This window comes from Ammodytes marinus (genome assembly GCF_949987685.1).
Source record: "Ammodytes marinus genome assembly, chromosome: 11".
In the NCBI taxonomy this organism is placed as follows: Eukaryota; Metazoa; Chordata; class Actinopteri; order Uranoscopiformes; family Ammodytidae; genus Ammodytes; species Ammodytes marinus.
Window position 1 is genome coordinate 20019492 of NC_137215.1, and position 18718 is coordinate 20038209.

The 18718-nt window shown below is 42.3% G+C and overlaps 1 protein-coding gene across 5 annotated transcripts in view; it reads right to left on the reverse strand.

Moving 5' to 3' along the window:
- macrod2 (mono-ADP ribosylhydrolase 2) overlaps positions 1-18718 on the reverse strand; it is a 425756-nt gene that overhangs the window by 80588 nt on the left and 326450 nt on the right. For all 5 annotated transcript variants that reach the window (XM_080036751.1, XM_080036749.1, XM_080036750.1 and 2 more), the window contains exon 8: positions 13437-13510. In XM_080036751.1, the coding sequence (XP_079892877.1) occupies positions 13437-13510 (74 nt within the window). The remainder of the gene's footprint in view (positions 1-13436; positions 13511-18718) is intronic.

Below are 18718 nucleotides of genomic sequence, written 5' to 3' on the forward strand. Positions count from 1 at the left end.
CAGTGATTTATTTCACTGACAGTAAGATATGTACTGGTTTCATATGTAATACAATGCTAATGAAAGTCAATCTAATATATCTTTTATTAGAGATAAAACTGTGGCTACTTAATGACCATGTTATACACTTTATAAACAACTATGCAGCCTGACAATGCTAACCAAGGTTATTTGTGTGTCTAAGACTTTATGGCTTTATATCATAACAAGTGAGTGAGAGGACAGTGGAGTAGTCATATGGTTTTCCATCCACTATCTTTTTGCTGCAGGCCAGAGATAGACAACAGAATTAATAGCTGTGATGAGCTTGTGTTTTTTTTTCCTAGTCATTTTTTGAGTCGTCTGAACTTGCGGTTGTCTTAAAAAATTGCTTACAGGGTTATGTACTGCACTGTACTTACAAGAGCGAAACACTCATCAGTCCCAGCGCGCGCACACACACACACACACACACACACACACACACACACACACACACACACACACACACACACACACACACACACACACACACACACACACACACACACACACACACACACACACACACACACACACACACACACACACACACACACACACACACACACACACACACACACACACACACACACCTCCACAGTAAAGTGCTCCATGCTTCAGCGTCAGCTAGCGCAGTGTGAATTGTTGTTTAAAATGAGTGAATGAGCTCGTTGGGAGTTTGATGAGTCTCTTGTCCTATTCTGAACCAACGGCTCGACCCACACTTGTTTTTTTTATCGCCGTGTGCCAGCCCACCGCTATCTGTGCTACACTAAATCAATTAGCATGTCATTAAGATAGCTTGTTCCAGCACAGTAAGCATGGATGGTGGTGGGACTACAGTATCTGCACAGGCAGAGGCAGCTGAACTCAGAGGGCATCATATCTTACAGTGTCCATGTGTTAAGAGGGGAAGTGTGCTGTATTTATTCGTGGACCAGTGGAGCACCTGGGCTATGGAAGAGATGTCATCCCTAACAACTCAACAACATCGAGGTCTTTCTCACACTGAAAAAAAGTTTTACTTTGAACCTACAATCACCAGCAATCTTAATTATCTGCAATCTGGCCCCCATGCTTTACAATGTTTGATAGCTGTTAGTTGGTTTTATAACCTACAGTAACAACGATAAGGATCACATTTAAAGGTTGATATATCTTTTAACATACAGCTTTTGAATTATTTCAGTGAGAGATTAAATACATTCCATAGTTATAGTTGTATTTATTCCTTTAATTCTTCTCGTTCTCAATCTAAAAACAAAAAAATTAACTGACCTTTCATTATTCATCCCACTTCAAAACAGAAAACTCAAAGATTCCCTATATCAGAGAGAAAAGTGATCTTGCACTTACCCAGAGGAAAGCCTCGCCTGGGTCTTTGTCATGATAGAGAAAAAGATAGGCTTAATCCCCAATCGTGCAGAGATGATGTATCACTAAAAGCAAGGGCTCAATCAAACCAATCAGATAAATTTATCAAAAGATACTGTAGCATTTGCTGATCACCATAATCTTTTCCTTATCTTTGACAGCATTGAGCGCTAAATCAAAACTGCTGTCCCCTACCGCGGTCCGCAGATAACCCAAAGCGCTGTTAAGAAAATAACTTTCACTATAGAGTCAATTCAGGAATTAGATCCGTATCATCTTTAAATCTATTGAAACACTAAAAACTAGTAGTATTTAACTACACCAAACCTGATGAGGTCGGGGGGGGGGGGGGGGGGGGGGAATCAAAGAGCACACATCATATTATCCAGAGTGAGCCAGATAATAAAAATCCTCAGATCATAAAAGCCATCAAATCTCCATTCTACTGCCTTGGGCCAAATGGGCTGCCACTAATGTATTAGACTACATGGCGGCGTGCATTAGCATTGGTGCCAGAAAAGTAATTCTCTGACAAAAGAGAGAAAACTAATAAGGCATTCAAACCACTCTCTGTAGTAAAAGCATTTTCTATGGCCAAATCAGCAGGTGTCTGATGGGGAGGCTGAGGAGAGAACAAGGCTCTCTCAGGTCAAAGCCATCCATACGTGACAATATATACAGTAGGTGGATGCAGAGCTGAGTCTTTAAGTCATGCTCTCAAACTCCTGATCAGGGCCATATCTCCCTGATGCTCTTTGTCACAGCAAACGATTTAAAAGGGGGGGGCTAGACACAAACTTCAAAAGACCAGCGCTGGCTTTGAACACCATGCCAGGCAGTTGCACAAACCATCATGCAACCCCATCAGCGTCCTCGAGGCATGCGCGGAGCAACATTTTGTGACTCTCTCTCGGCTGCAGATGCAACACTTGGCAAAGGCTTCCTCCCCCGTTGGAGACTAGACAATAAAAACACCACAACGGGCTAATGCAGCAACACGGCTTCAATACCGCCCCACTTAGTGTTAGCTTCTGTTCCAGTTAGCTTCCGGGTCTTAAGAGTGTTTTCCAATATAGAGGGCTTCTTTCATCACTCTCTTAGCTGAACTTTGTGTGCAGTGTTCATTCAGTCCATAATCAAATCTGAATGCGTAACTACCACTAGACTGGATAGTGACATTTACACTCACTGTCATTTTAATGAAGATGAAGCGGATATTTTTTGGAAGCTTTTTTTCATCATTGTATCATTACAATTGTTGGCATAGCAGAGAAAGGCAAGAGGACATGTCTAGAAAAATAATTATGACAACACTTTTGAGGGAGAAAGAAAGTTATTGACATGTATTTTCTAATAAGTTATGGAAAAAACTATTGATCAATTGATTAATTAAGAAAATTACAAATTAATGATAATGGAAATATTTAGTTCCAGCCTTATGGGTCCCACTGCGCACTGAACAAGCTTGTTATCGGAGGCAGCATCTTCCCACATAAGAGGATCCACAAAGCATCATGGGTATCACCAGACCACACAACAGAGAACAAAATAGATCGCATCTGCATAAGCAAGAAGTTCAGAAGATCACTACAGGACGTGAGAGTTAAAAGGGGGGCAGATGTAGCATCTGATCATCATTTGTTAACTGCTAGACTGAAACTCAAGCTCAAGAAGAACAAGACGGAGACAACAGCTAACAGACAGAAATACAACGTGAGCCTATTGAGGGACGCAGAAAAACAAGAGGAATTCAGACTGAAACTATCAAACAAATTTGAAGTTCTCCAGGACCTACTTGAAGACGAAAACAGCATCGACAGTCAGTGGCAACATATTAAAGACGCACTAATATCCACATGCCAAGAAGTGGTTGGCTACAGGAAATTCCAGCAAAAGGAGTGGATATCTACAGAAACCCAACAAAGTATCCAAACAAGAAAAGAGAAGAAAGCAGCAGTGACAAACAGCCGTACAAGAGCATCCAAGGCAAAGGCACAAGAGAAGAGTATACAAATATCAATAGAATGGTTAAGAGGAGCATTAAGGCGGACAAGCGGAAATACATCGACAACCTAGCCGAAGAAGCAGAGGAAGCAGCAAGAAATGGAAACATGAAACAGTTGTATGACATCACCAGAAAGCTGTCGGGCAAATACAGCAGGCCACAAAGACCGGTCAGGGATAAAGAGGGAAACAGCATTAAAACAAAGGACGGACAACTACACAGATGGGCAGAACACTTTGAGGAACTGCTAAATAGACCCCCACCAGTAAACCCACCAGATATCCAACCAGCACAGACCGACCTCCCCATCAGCTGTGACATACCCAGCAGAGAGGAGATCAGGAAAGCGATACAACAGCTGAAGAGTGGGAAAGCAACTGGGCCAGATAACATCCCGGCAGAAACCCTAAAGGCAGACGTTGGTACCACGGTGAGCCTGCTGCATCCACTTTTCAAGAGGATCTGGGAAGAAGAAGAGATACCATCAGACTGGAAAGAGGGCCTTATTAGCAAGCTCCCAAAGAAAGGAGACCTGGGAAACTGCAACAACTATAGAGGGATCACCCTACTTTCTGTGCCAGGCAAAGTGCTAAATAGAGTCATCCTGGACAGAATGAAGGATGCAGTTGACCACCAACTGAGGGACGAGCAAGCAGGATTTAGAAAGAATAGGTCCTGTGTCGACCAGATTGCCACTCTTCGCATTATCATAGAGCAGTCACTAGAGTGGAACTCCCCACTCTATGTCAACTTTGTCGACTACGAGAAGGCATTCGACAGTGTACATAGAGAGACCGCATGGAAGTTATTGAGACACCATGGAGTGCCCACTAAGCTAGTGAACATCATTAAAAACAGCTATTCTGGAATGACCTGTAGAGTGATACATGATGGACAGCTCACAGAACAGTTCCAGATCAAGACTGGGCTCAGACAGGGTTGTCTTCTATCCCCATTCCTGTTTTTACTAGCCATTGACTGGATCATGAGAACAACAACAGAACAAAGGAAAAACGGAATCCGATGGACATTATGGACACAACTGGATGACTTAGATTTTGCAGATGACCTGGCCCTACTCTCACATAGCTACCACCAGATGCAAGACAAGATCAATACACTCACAGAGACTTCCTCACAAGTAGGACTTGACATCCATGAGGGTAAAACAAAAAACATAAGGATAAATACAACTTGTAGGGAACCGATCACCCTTGGTGACACCATGTTAGAAGAGGTAGAGTCCTTCACCTACTTGGGGAGTATCATCAGCAGTCAGGGTGGTACAGATGCAGATGTAAAAGCTAGGATAGGTAAAGCAAGGACATCATTTCTACTTCTCAAAAACATCTGGAACTCTAGAGAGATACGGGAAACAACTAAAATCAGAATCTTTAACTCCAACGTAAAATCCGTCCTGCTCTATGGGGCAGAGACATGGAGAATTAATAAGATCACAATAAATAAAGTGCAAACCTTCATAAACAAATGTCTTGAATATCTACTGGCCGAACAAGATCAGCAACAACGATCTGTGGACAAGAACAAAACAACCCCCAGCAGCAGACGAAATTGGACAAAGAAGATGGAGATGGATCGGGCATACATTACGCAAACCAGTGCCAAACACCACCAGACAGGCTCTGACCTGGAACCCTCAAGGGAAGAGAAGCAGAGGACGTCCTAAAAACACCTGGCACCGGGACCTCCAGGCAGACACCAAGAGACTGGGAGGCACCTGGTCGCAGATAGAAAAGAACGCCAGTGACCGTGAACTCTGGAGGTCTCTTGTCGACGGCCTATACCCCAGTAGGGGTAAAAGGTGTAAGTAAAGTAAGTTATGGGTCCCACAGTTTTGTCAAGATATTATGGTTTCTGTGGATGCCTTGCCTTTTACCAGGGTACATTCTGCCGTCTAATAATAATTATTTAGGCTTCTCAGACATATGCTTTGCAAGTATTTTAAAATGCAATGGAATATGCAGCACATTTACGAATTCTGTGCTAATCATAGACTGTATAACTCATCATTAATGCCCAGCACACACGTAAGCCCCAAACAGATAGGAGATTTGTCAGTTTGAGTAGGGTGTTTGTAAATATCTTTCCAGCAGTCGTGCCAAACTTCAATGTAAAAAACAATGTATTTTGTCAAATCCAGAGGAGAGATAATTTTGAAATCTAACAAATGATTCACTTATTTTGGTTCTAATAAGTTGCTCACATGTCATTGTCACTTACAGCAGCAGATACCACTTCAACATGCATTATCATGTTTCAGGCTTTTAGAAAGACTGATGAAAGAAACCCTCTATTGAAAATACACCGTCTACAAACAGAGGCTTGCTTGATATGGGGACAGGACTTTGACTCTGTATTCTCTTTGTGTTCTCTGATGCAATTCATCATCATTTTAATCACCATGTATAGTGGGTGATAAACAAGCACAGGGAGCACATATGTGGTTTACTGTCTGCTTGCCATGCCTAGATAAAGCTGGTCACAATACTAAAAAATGTAATTCACAAGGTGAACTGCACAATATAGCCACGATAATGGCAACAATCCATCTTATTCAGCTGCACGACATGAATGCCTCATTGTTGTCATGTTATAGCTCTATCTGCCAAAACCCAGACAGCCTCCTAAACAGATATCTACCCACAAAGAAAAACACAATCATACAAAACATACACCATATTGTATTCATTTCTAATAGGCACTTGACATTTGTCACAAATCACCGTTAGGCCTCCAGCCCTGGCTTGAAATGGAATTTGTTATCAGGTGTCCTCAATGACAAATGCTACTAAACTAAAGAGATCATTCACAGAACAGGAGAAGCGATGTAAACACCTGTTTTGGGAGAGTCATCAGCACTGCAGTGCTTAATGCTGAAGCCCAACCCAGAGTGATGTTGAAAGGTGAAATCTCTACACATCAATTTTGTCCTGAGCAGCTCGGCGCAGCGGAGCTTATTACAGACCCCCAATCTGTCTCAAGTGTTCAGGCTGAGTCAGTAATGCTGGGCTGCTGGGCCCTCCAAAAGCTTCATTAAAAAGCTTGGCCATCCGGAGCACATCCGTGGCAGCCAAATAAAGTGTCAGACCACATTTTTCATCTGCAGATTAAACCTGTGTAAACCCAAATTAAACCAAATTAGCACACATGAGTTGAGGTGTGTGTGTGTGTGTGTGTGTGTGTGTGTGTGTGTGAGATCGAGATGTGAGCAGCAGGAGGTAGCTGCTTCAATACATGAAGCTGGTGGTGTTGGGATATCGCTGCGTCTAAAGGCTGAATTATACTTGTGCGGTACCGCGTGCGCAGAGGCTCCGCGGAACCGCAGAGAGCCTGTGCGGTGGCCTCAGACCCCCGCCGCGTACCAACTGAAAATTGTGACTATGCGCCAGATGCCGCAGACGCCGCAGAGGTTTGATTGGGCATCAAAGCAACAAGGAGGGATTTTAACAGTACACAAGCTCTTCCTCATTATCATCAAACTCAAAATCTTCCAGTTTTCATTTGTATAGCAACGGATTTCGCCGATTTACATAAAAAGTGCAGTGTGCAATCTGCAACACGGGCGAAACTACTACCAACCGTTCATGAGAACGTTCGGTGTCCGTGCTACCCAGCAGAGAACGCAGAGGCGCAAAGCCGCACAAGTATAAATCAGGCACAAGAGTGCAACCCCTTTTATGCATTTATAAAGACATGCGAGCCTTGTGGTCTGTTGTTTTCATTCCTGCTTATTCCATTTCATTTATGTGTGAGGATTCATGGATGTAGAGGCTGACCTCCGCTATTCTTTCATCTTGTGATCTGAAGGATCATTCCTGCACTCAAGTCTGCTTAGATTAAAGGACCCGCTGTCCCTGACTACGGCGGGGCTGTTTATTCTTCCACAATGGATGTGTAGGTGCTTTTAGAAGTGAACTTCAAACTGGCATTGTGCGTACTGGGTGAAGGCCTCAAGGCTACTGTCTGCTGGCCTGAGAGATAAACTCACTGCTGATCAATCACACAGAGGGCTTTTCTTATTCTGTCTTGCACACAGGCAGGCAGGCAATCACACACACACACACACACACACACACACACACACACACACACACACACACACACACACACACACTCCCTTGGCACTTGATGTAACAGTGCCCTCAGACCCTATGTGTGCACATTTCAATCACTGGATAATTGCTGTGTGTGTAACTACAGTGCAACCTGTCAGATGTCCACATGTATCTCAACTGGATAACCAAAGGAAGAAGCACTCAGATATTTTACGGAAGTAAATAAAGCAATACCACAGAGTAGAAATACTCTTACAAGTAAAATTCCTGCATGCAAATGTTAAGTGCATGTGCAGTAGCATGAACGTATACTTAAAGTACCAACAGTAAAAACTTACTTTTATGGCCCATTTCAAAATAATGTATATGAGAATTATTGATGCATAATGTGCACATCCCTCTAATGTTGCAGATGCAGCCAAATGTTTAAAACAAAAAAAACATTATTTCCCTCTTCAATATAGGAGTTTAAGTATAACACAGTAGAAAATTAAAATACTAAAGTGAACTGCAAGGTCATCACAATTGTATTACAGTGCAGTAGTACATGAGTAAATGTACTTAATTACTTTCCACCAATGTGCATAAAACATGTGCACATAAATAAACAGCTGGACACACATAGGCAACGCTATCATGTCATAGTGTGTGCGCCTGTACAGGGACTGGTTTGCCTGTACTCTGCCACCCCTGCGTGTTACATCCTTTGCCAGCCTATTGTACTAGAAAATTCAGCCACAATAGCACAGTATCTTCCCCAAAGCAGAGCCCTTATCATGGGCCCTGAAATGACTCGTCTCGGTGGACGCCCACAACACAGGCTCCTCGGGCCCGGGAGCACAGAGCTGTGGAGGTGAGGGAGCGGAGCAATCTAGTCCTATTGTTCCATGCATGATAGACTGGGATCCAAAGCTTTAATTTTCACTCTATCATTGAAAAGCTGCATGCAATCTGTGATACCAGCAACTGCGGCTAGTGCAGCTCGTGAACTTCTGCGAGCCGTTTTGATGGGTACAGCAGCATACAACATCTCATCGCTCCTCTACTGCCTTTGGAGCGAGATTGAGATAGAGAATAGAACTATGTTTACAACATCCTGCACAATACGTTATAGCACATTCAAGGCCTTTATTCACAATGTGTTTATTCACTGTTAGCTGTATATAAGGGATTGAGTAAACACGTTTCAGCATAATCTTCTTGAGAGTTGACCCAAACTAAGCCCGAAATAGAAATATGTCAGTTATCAATCAGGTGGCGTGTCAATAAAGTAAACGTTGCACTGATAAATTACATTTCTAAACATATCAGACAAAGCAGTTGGCGTTCATTTTAACATTGAATGTGCAGCAGAACGCTGACACAGCTAACAGGAGAGAAATCATGCTGCTCCTTCAAGCATTGTGAAATTCCATTAGACATTTGTTTTAATTCTGCTTGAATTCTCTGAAACCCAAGAGTAACTAAGAACCAAACGGTGGTAAATGATTTGAAAAATTTAAAAGGGGAAGACCCTCCTGCTTCCGAGCATGATGGTCTGCGGGTTTGTTTGGAAAGACTTTCCAGTGTAAGGGAAAACTACTGCTGTGCTTCTGGGTAAAAATGTTTCACTTTATTCTCTCTGATCTCGTTAAAAGCTTACTCACTCTTGGTCTAGTTAAAGAGTTGAGAATCCACGGCCTGTGTGCTCGCGGAGCTTTTTCCTGCCAAACAGTGTTCAGGGGAAGCCTCCGTAGACTCCACGAATTGTAAAGTTTTACACTGGATCTACCCACGCCAGAGATAGATATCAGTCAATGCATCAAAAGAATTGTCTCTTATGTGCGATAGTGCAGCCTCCACACTCAATCCCGGATGCGGAACAACACGACCACTAACGTCAGCCTTTGCACATTAGGTCGTTATTTACAGTCGGCCATAAGCTATATAAAACCTTTGTTATGCCAAAAGTGTTGATGGATTCCCCGAGTGCATGTTACAGCAATCATCAGGCAGAGAACAAGAGTACATTCAAGCAGCCCCCACAAACATAGCACATCCACTTCAAAGTTATCCAGCGGCTTGGAAATCATTTGGCTGCCTGGTCGCAGCATCCGTAACACCAGCTGAGGGATGTTGTAGCACATCTAGCTGTGAGCTTTGTACAACACCTCCATCCACAGTGACAAATATAAACAGTGGCCCAGTAAACAGAGATGACCCCCGAAGGTTACCATCATTCACTGACCGACTCGCAAACTGAGAAATGTTCTTTACGGCCTGCTGACAACTGGACAAAAGACGAACTTTAGACGAAACTATAATCGAGGTGATCAAAAATGACCTTTTAAAAGCATGTAATATATAGATTATTTATTAATGTAAAAGCTTTGGGTAAATAACTAATAACATCCTGCAGGCCCGGTTCTAGACAGTTAGATTAGGGTGGGCCTGTAGAAATTTTAGGTGGGCACACTGAGCAGAGACACCGAAGATGCGAGCGCGCGCAGAGTGCGCCGAATGTTTTTTCCCATGTAAGATCTCTGCGTCTGCTTTTTGGCACATTTACTGTGAATTGTGTAGAACACAATATGCAAATACACTTTATTAAGTGTTGCTGTGTGGGAGATTTGATTCTTGCCTGTTTTTTCCCAAAATGTTTATGAATAACATATAATATACATTATATACAACATAATGTATCTTTTTTTTAATCGCGGTATTAACTGTAGGCAGCCTGAGCTGACTGAAGAGAAAGCTTTGGGACCGGGCAACCTGGATGGTGGTAGTCCAGAGCTATATACTATACAACCTATATATAGTCTTTCCACTATTGGCCCCGATGTCCAGCTGGGTGAAAATAGTAGCCAGCCGAGGTCACGACCCTGCTAGGGGGATCCGGGGGTACCTTTTTAAAGTGAAATGCATGAATCTGGTGCACCTTAAGAGGAAAATTAAGAGGCTGAATTAGAAGCTATTGAAGAAAGACACATGGATTTTCCATAGAAATATAAATTTGAAATAATATATGCAGGGTCCTCTGGGATGGGCTAGGTGCTCTTTTTCTTTTAAGGGACATATTTTTCTGTAATATAATGAATTCATTTAAATGCAGTGAGAGGAACAAAGCAGAATAACTCTGTTGTCCAGTTATCTTTTTTTCCACAGACGAGGCTGAAATAGGCTATGGACTATACACAGTGCATGGGCAACTGAGGGCAGCCCCATTTTCAAATATTTTAAATAAACTCAATACACACTGTGCATGCCATGGATTTGAACATGACGTGATCAGTTAACCTCGGATTACCTCCCAGATGAACTGATTCAATTATTAAGCTATTAACTATCTACCAAAACATTGTATTCCTTTTATTGTATGATAATTTACATTTACATAATATGATGTTGATATCAAACACACAAACTAAAAAAAAAAACTAAATTAAAAAGAAAATTGGGGGGGGGGGGGGGCCCTGGCAGTCGGGACCCTCAGCAACCGCTCATTTTGCTTATGCCTCGGACCGGCTCTGCTGACCAGTGACCACTATAAGCGGGTGGGTAACTTGGAGGCAGGCTGTCCTGCCCACACAATAATACAATTCATTAGTGCTCACACACTATATAGTCTAGGTCAGGACCTGGCCTTGATATCTATGCACTTCATTTTAGGATAGCCTAGAACAGTCAAATGTTCTAGGCTATTATGACCTCTTCAAGCAAGGTGCAAGTGTGCCAAAATCTATATTTCTTATGTGCGAAAAACCCAGAAAATTACCATGGAACTGACCACGCCCTTTTGTCACTCCTGATCAGTGGGACTTTAGATAGCTTCATGATTTTCAACAAGTTTAATATTCATACAGAGATATTTTTTGTCAATGTCAATCAGGCAGTATTTCATTCATATGCATACAAACCGTTGGTGCTCTAAATGTCCAGAATGGCCATGTTTAAGGAGTCATAGAAGAGTGTATAGATATATACCGGATTGACGACTATATGAACCAATCAGAAGTTGCCTTTCACTATAAGGGATGAACATATAAAGTTTCACAGTGGGATACGCACAATTATACACTAGTTTCAAAGTAATACTTGTCAGTTCTTAATTGGAGATCTAGTCCAAACAGAATATAAATCAGTATAAAAGGAGAAGCTTTGTAAATTAGAATCGCAGCATTTGTTTTTCTCACCACATAATGAGACAGTAATATTGGCTCCCCTGTGGTAAAGATCCTTACAGCAGCATGCAGCTCAATGTTCAGCAAAAGTACCTTTGAAAAGAAAAGTTCTACTGCAGTTTCCCACAGCTAGGTGGCTAGCTAGATAATGTGATGGTTATTTCAAATGATGCCTATTGTTCCTCTAAACCAGGGGTGTCAAACTCTGGCCCGCGGGCCAAATCTGGCCCGTTTCAATATTTAATCTGGCCCGCGAACCAATTCGGCAATTCCATTCAATTTGGCCCGCGAAAAAAAAAAAAAAAAATTGCGATTTTTTATTTTATTTTTTTTCTCATGTGGAGCCTGTGCCATATTGGCACGTCGCACACGCTCTCAACCGTTAGGACACTCGCATAGCTTACCACTAGGAATGTCTGCTGAAAGTTCCACAGCTCAGGATTTTAAGCCATGAATTGATGAACTTGCATTGAAGAAAAGATGTCAGTTTTCTAATGGCTGTAAATAGGCCAATCTATGGGGCTAAATAGCATGCTAATATGATTATTGATTGTGTCAACTGTCTAAGGATGAATGCTAACATTATCTGGTTTCTAACTTTTGCCTGAAGTTACAATATAGCTCACTAACTAACGTTAGATACCCGCTGATAGCCCACCCCTTTTGTTTCCAATGGTGGCTTTGCATTTCATTACCAATGTAAAGTGACATAAATAGTTAACACTGGTGCTGGGTCATGATTCCTATAAAAAAATAAAATAAAAAAACGTGATATGTTTTGAATGTGCAGAAAGTTTTGAAAAATCCAAGAGAAAACATATTGTGGCTCAATCCAGGATGCCTGAGAGCCATACTGCATTATAGTCCTTTATAATTGTTTCACCAGGAACCTGAATGTTGTCTTTTCCTTTACAAAAATAAAGACATTTCCACAATAAATTGACGCAGAAAAGGCACAGAAAACCAAAACAGAGAAATCCACCAGAATACAGGAAATTAAGTGTTTGACGCACAAAAATTTCTGGGGGATCACCCCCATACCCCCCACATATAATTTGTCCCCCAAAATATGTAAACAAAATCTAGCCTATGCCTCGTATGTACGCAGGTTATATACCTAGATATGTTGTTTGAGTTTTGGATTAAAAAGAAGGCATGTCAGTAAGCGACATGTCTGGCCCTTCGTGTGATTATCATGTCGTAATTCGGCCCTTTGTGAAAATGAGTTTGACACCCCTGCTCTAAACCAATAACTCAAATTGAAGATCATCACTTGTTAATCGGGTTATACCGTTCTTCTTGCTTTTTCACTTGCCATGACTGTTTATTTATTCGAATTATGTTTCATCCAAATAAATTGTCGCGGATAAACGGATCAGATCATGAGCGACTGAATTTTTTCAGACAAATCCAGTCGTCTGTGGAAGCTTAATTATAATTTTTCAAATGCAATTCTTTTTCCCTGGATTATTTCATTTGATGTGTTTATGTTCTTGTGGGTTTAATAGCTCGGCCCAGCATTAAGCAGTCAATAGACCATTTAAGGCCTGATTAGTCTCAGACTGGCATTTAATTTGATATGCATGCAGACCACAAACTAAATGGCTGATCAAGCGAGCAATGTGGATAAGATGTCAGATACATAGATGCAGGAGAATACGTGTCCTGTGTTTCTGCCGTGGTCAAATTATCTCCACTCACAGAAAATCCACAAATAGCATACAATAGACGGGAGACAGTTGGTTTCAGATTGACAGCTATTCGTTTTGAATTTTGCATTACCCTGACATGTCCTACCTTATCAGCATTCTCTTCGATCCAGTTCTTCACTGTCTTCAGAGCAATGTCAGCAGCAGGCTCATTGGGAAAGCCTAGGAGAGGGAACAAAAACGGTGTCAGTAGCAGTTGGACCCAACATGCAGATGCAATTTGGAGACAAAAACAGACAGGCAGACAAACAGACAAACCAATATCTCCACAGGTAACAGCCTTTCTCCTAAATCAATGGAAAGTAGCGCAAGCTGCTTGTCTCTGATGAGACCAGCTGTCTGATAAACTGCCTTTGACGTGTGTTGCCAGATGCAGTGATGAGAAGACACAAAGAGACATATTTAAGGGTACAAAGTGCAGGTACAAACTACAAATACAAATCTGTAATCACATCCTCATTACCATATCAAGTAGATTGTATTGATTGTTGTTGTTTTTCTTTGTGGAACAAAAATACCCCAAAATGTGTCATCATAATTCATGCCACCTTATTAATATCAGCTTGCTTCAACAAATATGTTATAAACCTAGTGTGTCTAACAAGTATGTGGATAACTACTGTATTAAGTTGTGCCTCCTAAGGAACGCTATACTGCATTAACACTGTTAGCACAACGTATCAATCCCAAACAGGCATATTGCAAATTGATGAATTTTTAATAAGGCCAGCTCAGGGAAAACCCTGCTGGATGCTGATCTCAAGATAATTTGCTGCCACTGTAGAGAACTTCCCATGACCCAATACTTAGAGTGAGTTATTGATTATGAAAGCCCCTTGGCCAGCTTTGCTACCGCTGAAGAGTATATTTGTCACTACCAAACACGCTGACAATCTGCTACTCTTTCAGAGAGTATTGTTACAGTTGTCTTCGTTTCAAAGGAATTATATTTGAATTTGCTTTCTGTGCTTTTCACAACACCTGACCAAATAATTGTACTCCAAAGCCTCTGTACAGTCCTTGTGCTAGAAGCCGACAAATAAACACAGACGTTTTTTTCCCAGTCCTCAATAAAACTACTGTACATGCTCTCCCATATCATAACCCCTCACCTCCATAAGGGGCCGCAGGTCGAGGCAGGCACTGTCTTTCTCTAACGACAGAGGTCAAGACCTCAATTTCAACCCACATCAACTGGTACAAGGGCCATACCACAGTAGTAACCTGTTGGTTTATTGCATGGGTCACATTGTTAAATATTTCTCTTTTCCTGGGTCATTGCCATGGCTATAACATTCTATGACCTATGAAACAGGCTTACATGTACTGCAACAACCTCTACCCCTTAAGTTCGGTGTAAAGAAAAAACAAAATGAAAAGCCACAAAAATCCAGCAGTACGTTTCCGGAATTCTCTCATGTCTCGCTCTGAACACTCACTGTCAAAGCCTCTCGATAACTATTCTGTAAACGCTCTAAATCAACTGCCTTGACAGCCGAGGTATATACTGTATGAAGCTTTATGCCCACTACTCGCACCATTCTGACTACTGTTGATGTCTCTCTCTTTTCTTTCTGTTTTTCTTCTCTTCCCCCTTCAGCCTGACAGGAGTGGCTGAGTTACACTGAGGAGAGGAGAGGGGCTGAAGTGCTTGCGAGCCCTAGCTGTGCTTGCTCTTCAAGCCCTAGGTGGAGATGTGAGCTGCATACCAGTAAGCAGCGACAGCCAGACTGCTCCTATATACGGCTCTTTAAGACAGTGTCTGCAGACGCTGCGTGGCCCGTTCACGGCACCTGCCCTTCAAGAAAAAAGCTGGCCACCAGAGCTGTGTGCTCAGAACCTAATCCAGCATGCTAAATCAGTTTGCAGGTCTCTCAAACACACTTAATGTTTTTGTTTTTCCAGTGGTATCACTTTGTCTGGTAAAAGTTTCCTTCTTTGAAATAGCGTTTCCAACACTTATGCAGGTGTACCGACACTTTCGGCTCGCACTTCAGGTAACGTAGGCAAAAAAGATGTGTGGAAGACGACAAAGCTGAGAAAAAAATAGATCGGTGCTAAAAGGGCAACAGATGTTTAGGAAGAGCACACGCAGTGGGGGAGAGGTGTCGGAGACGTACGCACACAAACAAAAGAAATTACTTTTGGTTAATTATTTGAGAAGTAGGAATACGCCTTTGCGCTCTAACTAGGGTCACCTCAAGAGATAAAGTGAGGCCAGTGTAATTTTCAAGCTAAACAGTGGTCTTAATCACAATAATAGAACATCGTGTTCATTCTGGTCACCGGCAGTGTGGGTGGACAGCATTGACTTCATTTAATCTATTCAGTGTGGAGTTTCTACAAATGCTCTATTGATTTGAGCGCCAAACCTATTAATCATAGCAGAGACGCAAAAACGAAAGTGAGAAAAGGGGTGAAAAGAGGTGAGCTTTAGAACCAGTGGAGAAAAAAGATAACAGGAAAGTAGAAAGATGGATGTAAACAACCACTTCGAAAACGAGATGACAGAAAGACTTAGATGGAAAGGCTGGGGAAAAAGGGGGTCAGTGCAGCTTGGGTGGTGGGGGGGGGGGGGGGGGGGAGAGCCTGCCAGAAGAACTCTGCTCAACAAGCAACATCAACAGCCCAAGGTCAACAGCAGCAGTTGGAGTGCACTGGCAGCACTCACTCCTCATCCGTCTCCTTCACCGTACCTTTACCTCTACTACTACCTCTCCTCTCTTTGTCTGTCTGTCCCTGTCAGCTTTTGGACAAGTATGTTTATATGCTAAAAAAAGGGCGACAGGGGTCACAGCAGGAGTGACAGCAACGTTGGTAGACGAATGACAAAAAAAATAAAATCTACTTACAGGTGTTCAAATGTTGATGCTCAGAAAAAAGGATTGAGTTAGCTGCTCACTCTCTTTTATATGCTCGAGTGCACAGCGCATGAAGAAGTTCAGGGTTTTACTTCTATACACCTCCTGCTCCTTCTCTTTTTTTGCTCCATTTGCTTTTGTGGAGGCTTCAGTGAAAGCCAATCTGTCAGGAGGTGGAGAGGTGGAGAGCCGGGCGTCAGGGCGCGCTGATGGTGGGCCCCACAGGGTCCCCCCGCCCTGCGTTGGCTGCTCTCTCTCTATGCTGGGGAATATGGCCGGCTCAGGGAGATTTGTCTTAGTGAGGCGCACTGATGGGAAATGTGCAGCGCAGCGCCACTGATGAGGACTCAGGTGGTGCGGTGTTATTTCTGCTGAAGGCTCCTCTACTTCATCACCAGGCAGAGCACAGCATCCAGACACAGAGAAGCAAGGGGGAGATGTGACTATGGTTATGCGTGTGCTATGTGAACAAAGACTTGGTGGCACAGAGGCGCTTACATAACCTTTGAAGAGCACAGCCTGGGATGATGATGACAATGGTAATTACGGGTTCTGTCACCACGGAAAATGGAGTGGACGTTTGACGCGGGAGAATGAAGTTAGATAACCCAGGGAATCTGACCCGAGGCAGGTATTTTCACTTAGTGTCCTTTAATGATTTCATCCCTTTGACTAATTTCAAGCAACAATTCATTTGGATGATCAAATGATATGGAAAACATGACTTGCTTTAATTTTCTTTTTTAATGAAAAGGTACATTTTTCATCCATGTCTCCACCTCGTCAGCCAAGTGTGTAAAAGGGAAGATTCATCTTAAAACAGAATTCACATATTCTATTCCTGTGATCTTCAGCATGTAGGCCCTTTGTTGAAAGGTAGAAAAAGAGAGCCAACTTTAATCTCTGATGCAACCAAGAGACAGAGTCTCTTTTAAGCTTATGTAAAACACCTTTATGAACATTTGTACAGGACCCAGGGTGACTTATAAGGAACATGGTTTTAACTATCTTATGCAAAACTAGAAACCAGAGGAAAGACACTTTTTTGGATGGCACATTTACTCAGAGCATAATAGAACAGCTGTTAGTTTATGTTACAGACAACTCCGTCTTGACTGAAAGTTTACGCTCCAAAATATCCACTCAGCTGGACTCGGGAAATATAATATAAATGTGCACAGCCTGAGGGAGGAATCTTTTCTTTAAGAACAAGCAGGCCCATTGCTCTCCCTTTTGCCAACATGGCAAATATTTCTTACACTAAAGTTATAGTTAACTTTCACAACAAATGTGTGTAGCTAGGTGTTTTTCCTCTGATGAAAAGGAGTGAGAAGTAACTACATCACCTAAGAAAGCGAGAAAAGGAAAGTCAACAGGTTGAATACATGTCTGTGCTATGATTCATTCATGTTGGTTGTGTGCAAACATATGGGACGGCTGGAGCCAATACTGCAGACTATACTACACAAGTTTTGTTTTTCTTGTGTGAGCTTATAATATTACAAGGATACCACAACCTGCTGTTACTTTAGAATCTTTAGAATTTGCTTTTTCAATTGTTTATTTTTTGAGCCCTTACTGATGAACATATGCTGACTGAATTCTTGTGTCAATGTGTATCTGTTTTTAACATTTCTTTAACCACGACTTAGTACGAAAAAGCACATAATATTTTTTTTTCTTTTTTTACAATCGATGCTTGAAAGCATTTCAACATGTGCAATTTGTAATTATTTTCTTTAAAATAAAATGTTGAATTGTCAGTGATTATTTGAAATCTGACTGCTGCCTCCAAAGACCGGAAGCGTCGAACCATTTGAGCAGAACATAATACAAAGAAGATTGAGTTGATTGTGGCTTGCAGCACAGTTTAAGGCTGTTCTAGTTAAGGCCAGCAGTCCTGCACGTTCATCTAGAAGGGGAGGGAAGGGAGGGGAAAGAGGGTTGTTACCCCTTACGGGCCCAGAGGAGAGGTGAGGTGACCCAGGGAGGGTGGAGGACAGGGTAGTGCCCCAGGACTCTAGACGCCAAGCCTGGGTGTCAAATGTCCCGGAGCGACTCTCTACAAAAAACACAGGGACACAGGAAGGCTGTGACCATGACCGACTTTGCAGCCCACAGAAGGAGACAAAGACAAAGAGGGATGGGAGGGTGCTTTGTGAGGAAGACAGGCAGCCTCTCTGGCCAACAGATGATGACCTTCCCTGGAATCATTCCATATAGGTAAAGCCACGCGCTGTCCTACATGCTAAAATTAACAACTGATATTTCACTTTTTTAAAAACATTTTGAAGGGAGTGTATGAAGTGAAAAAAAGTTTAATGCTCAAAACGAGGCCTACATCTATTGTCCTGTGGGTGGGAAGAAGTATTTTTACACTTGGCTTATCATCCATGAAAACGGTTGGACCAAGGCTAGTGTTGAATACAATGCACACCGTGTGACTGAGTTAAATGGGCTACAAAGCTCCCGTTCCCACTGAGCACACACTCTGCTACCGACTGATACG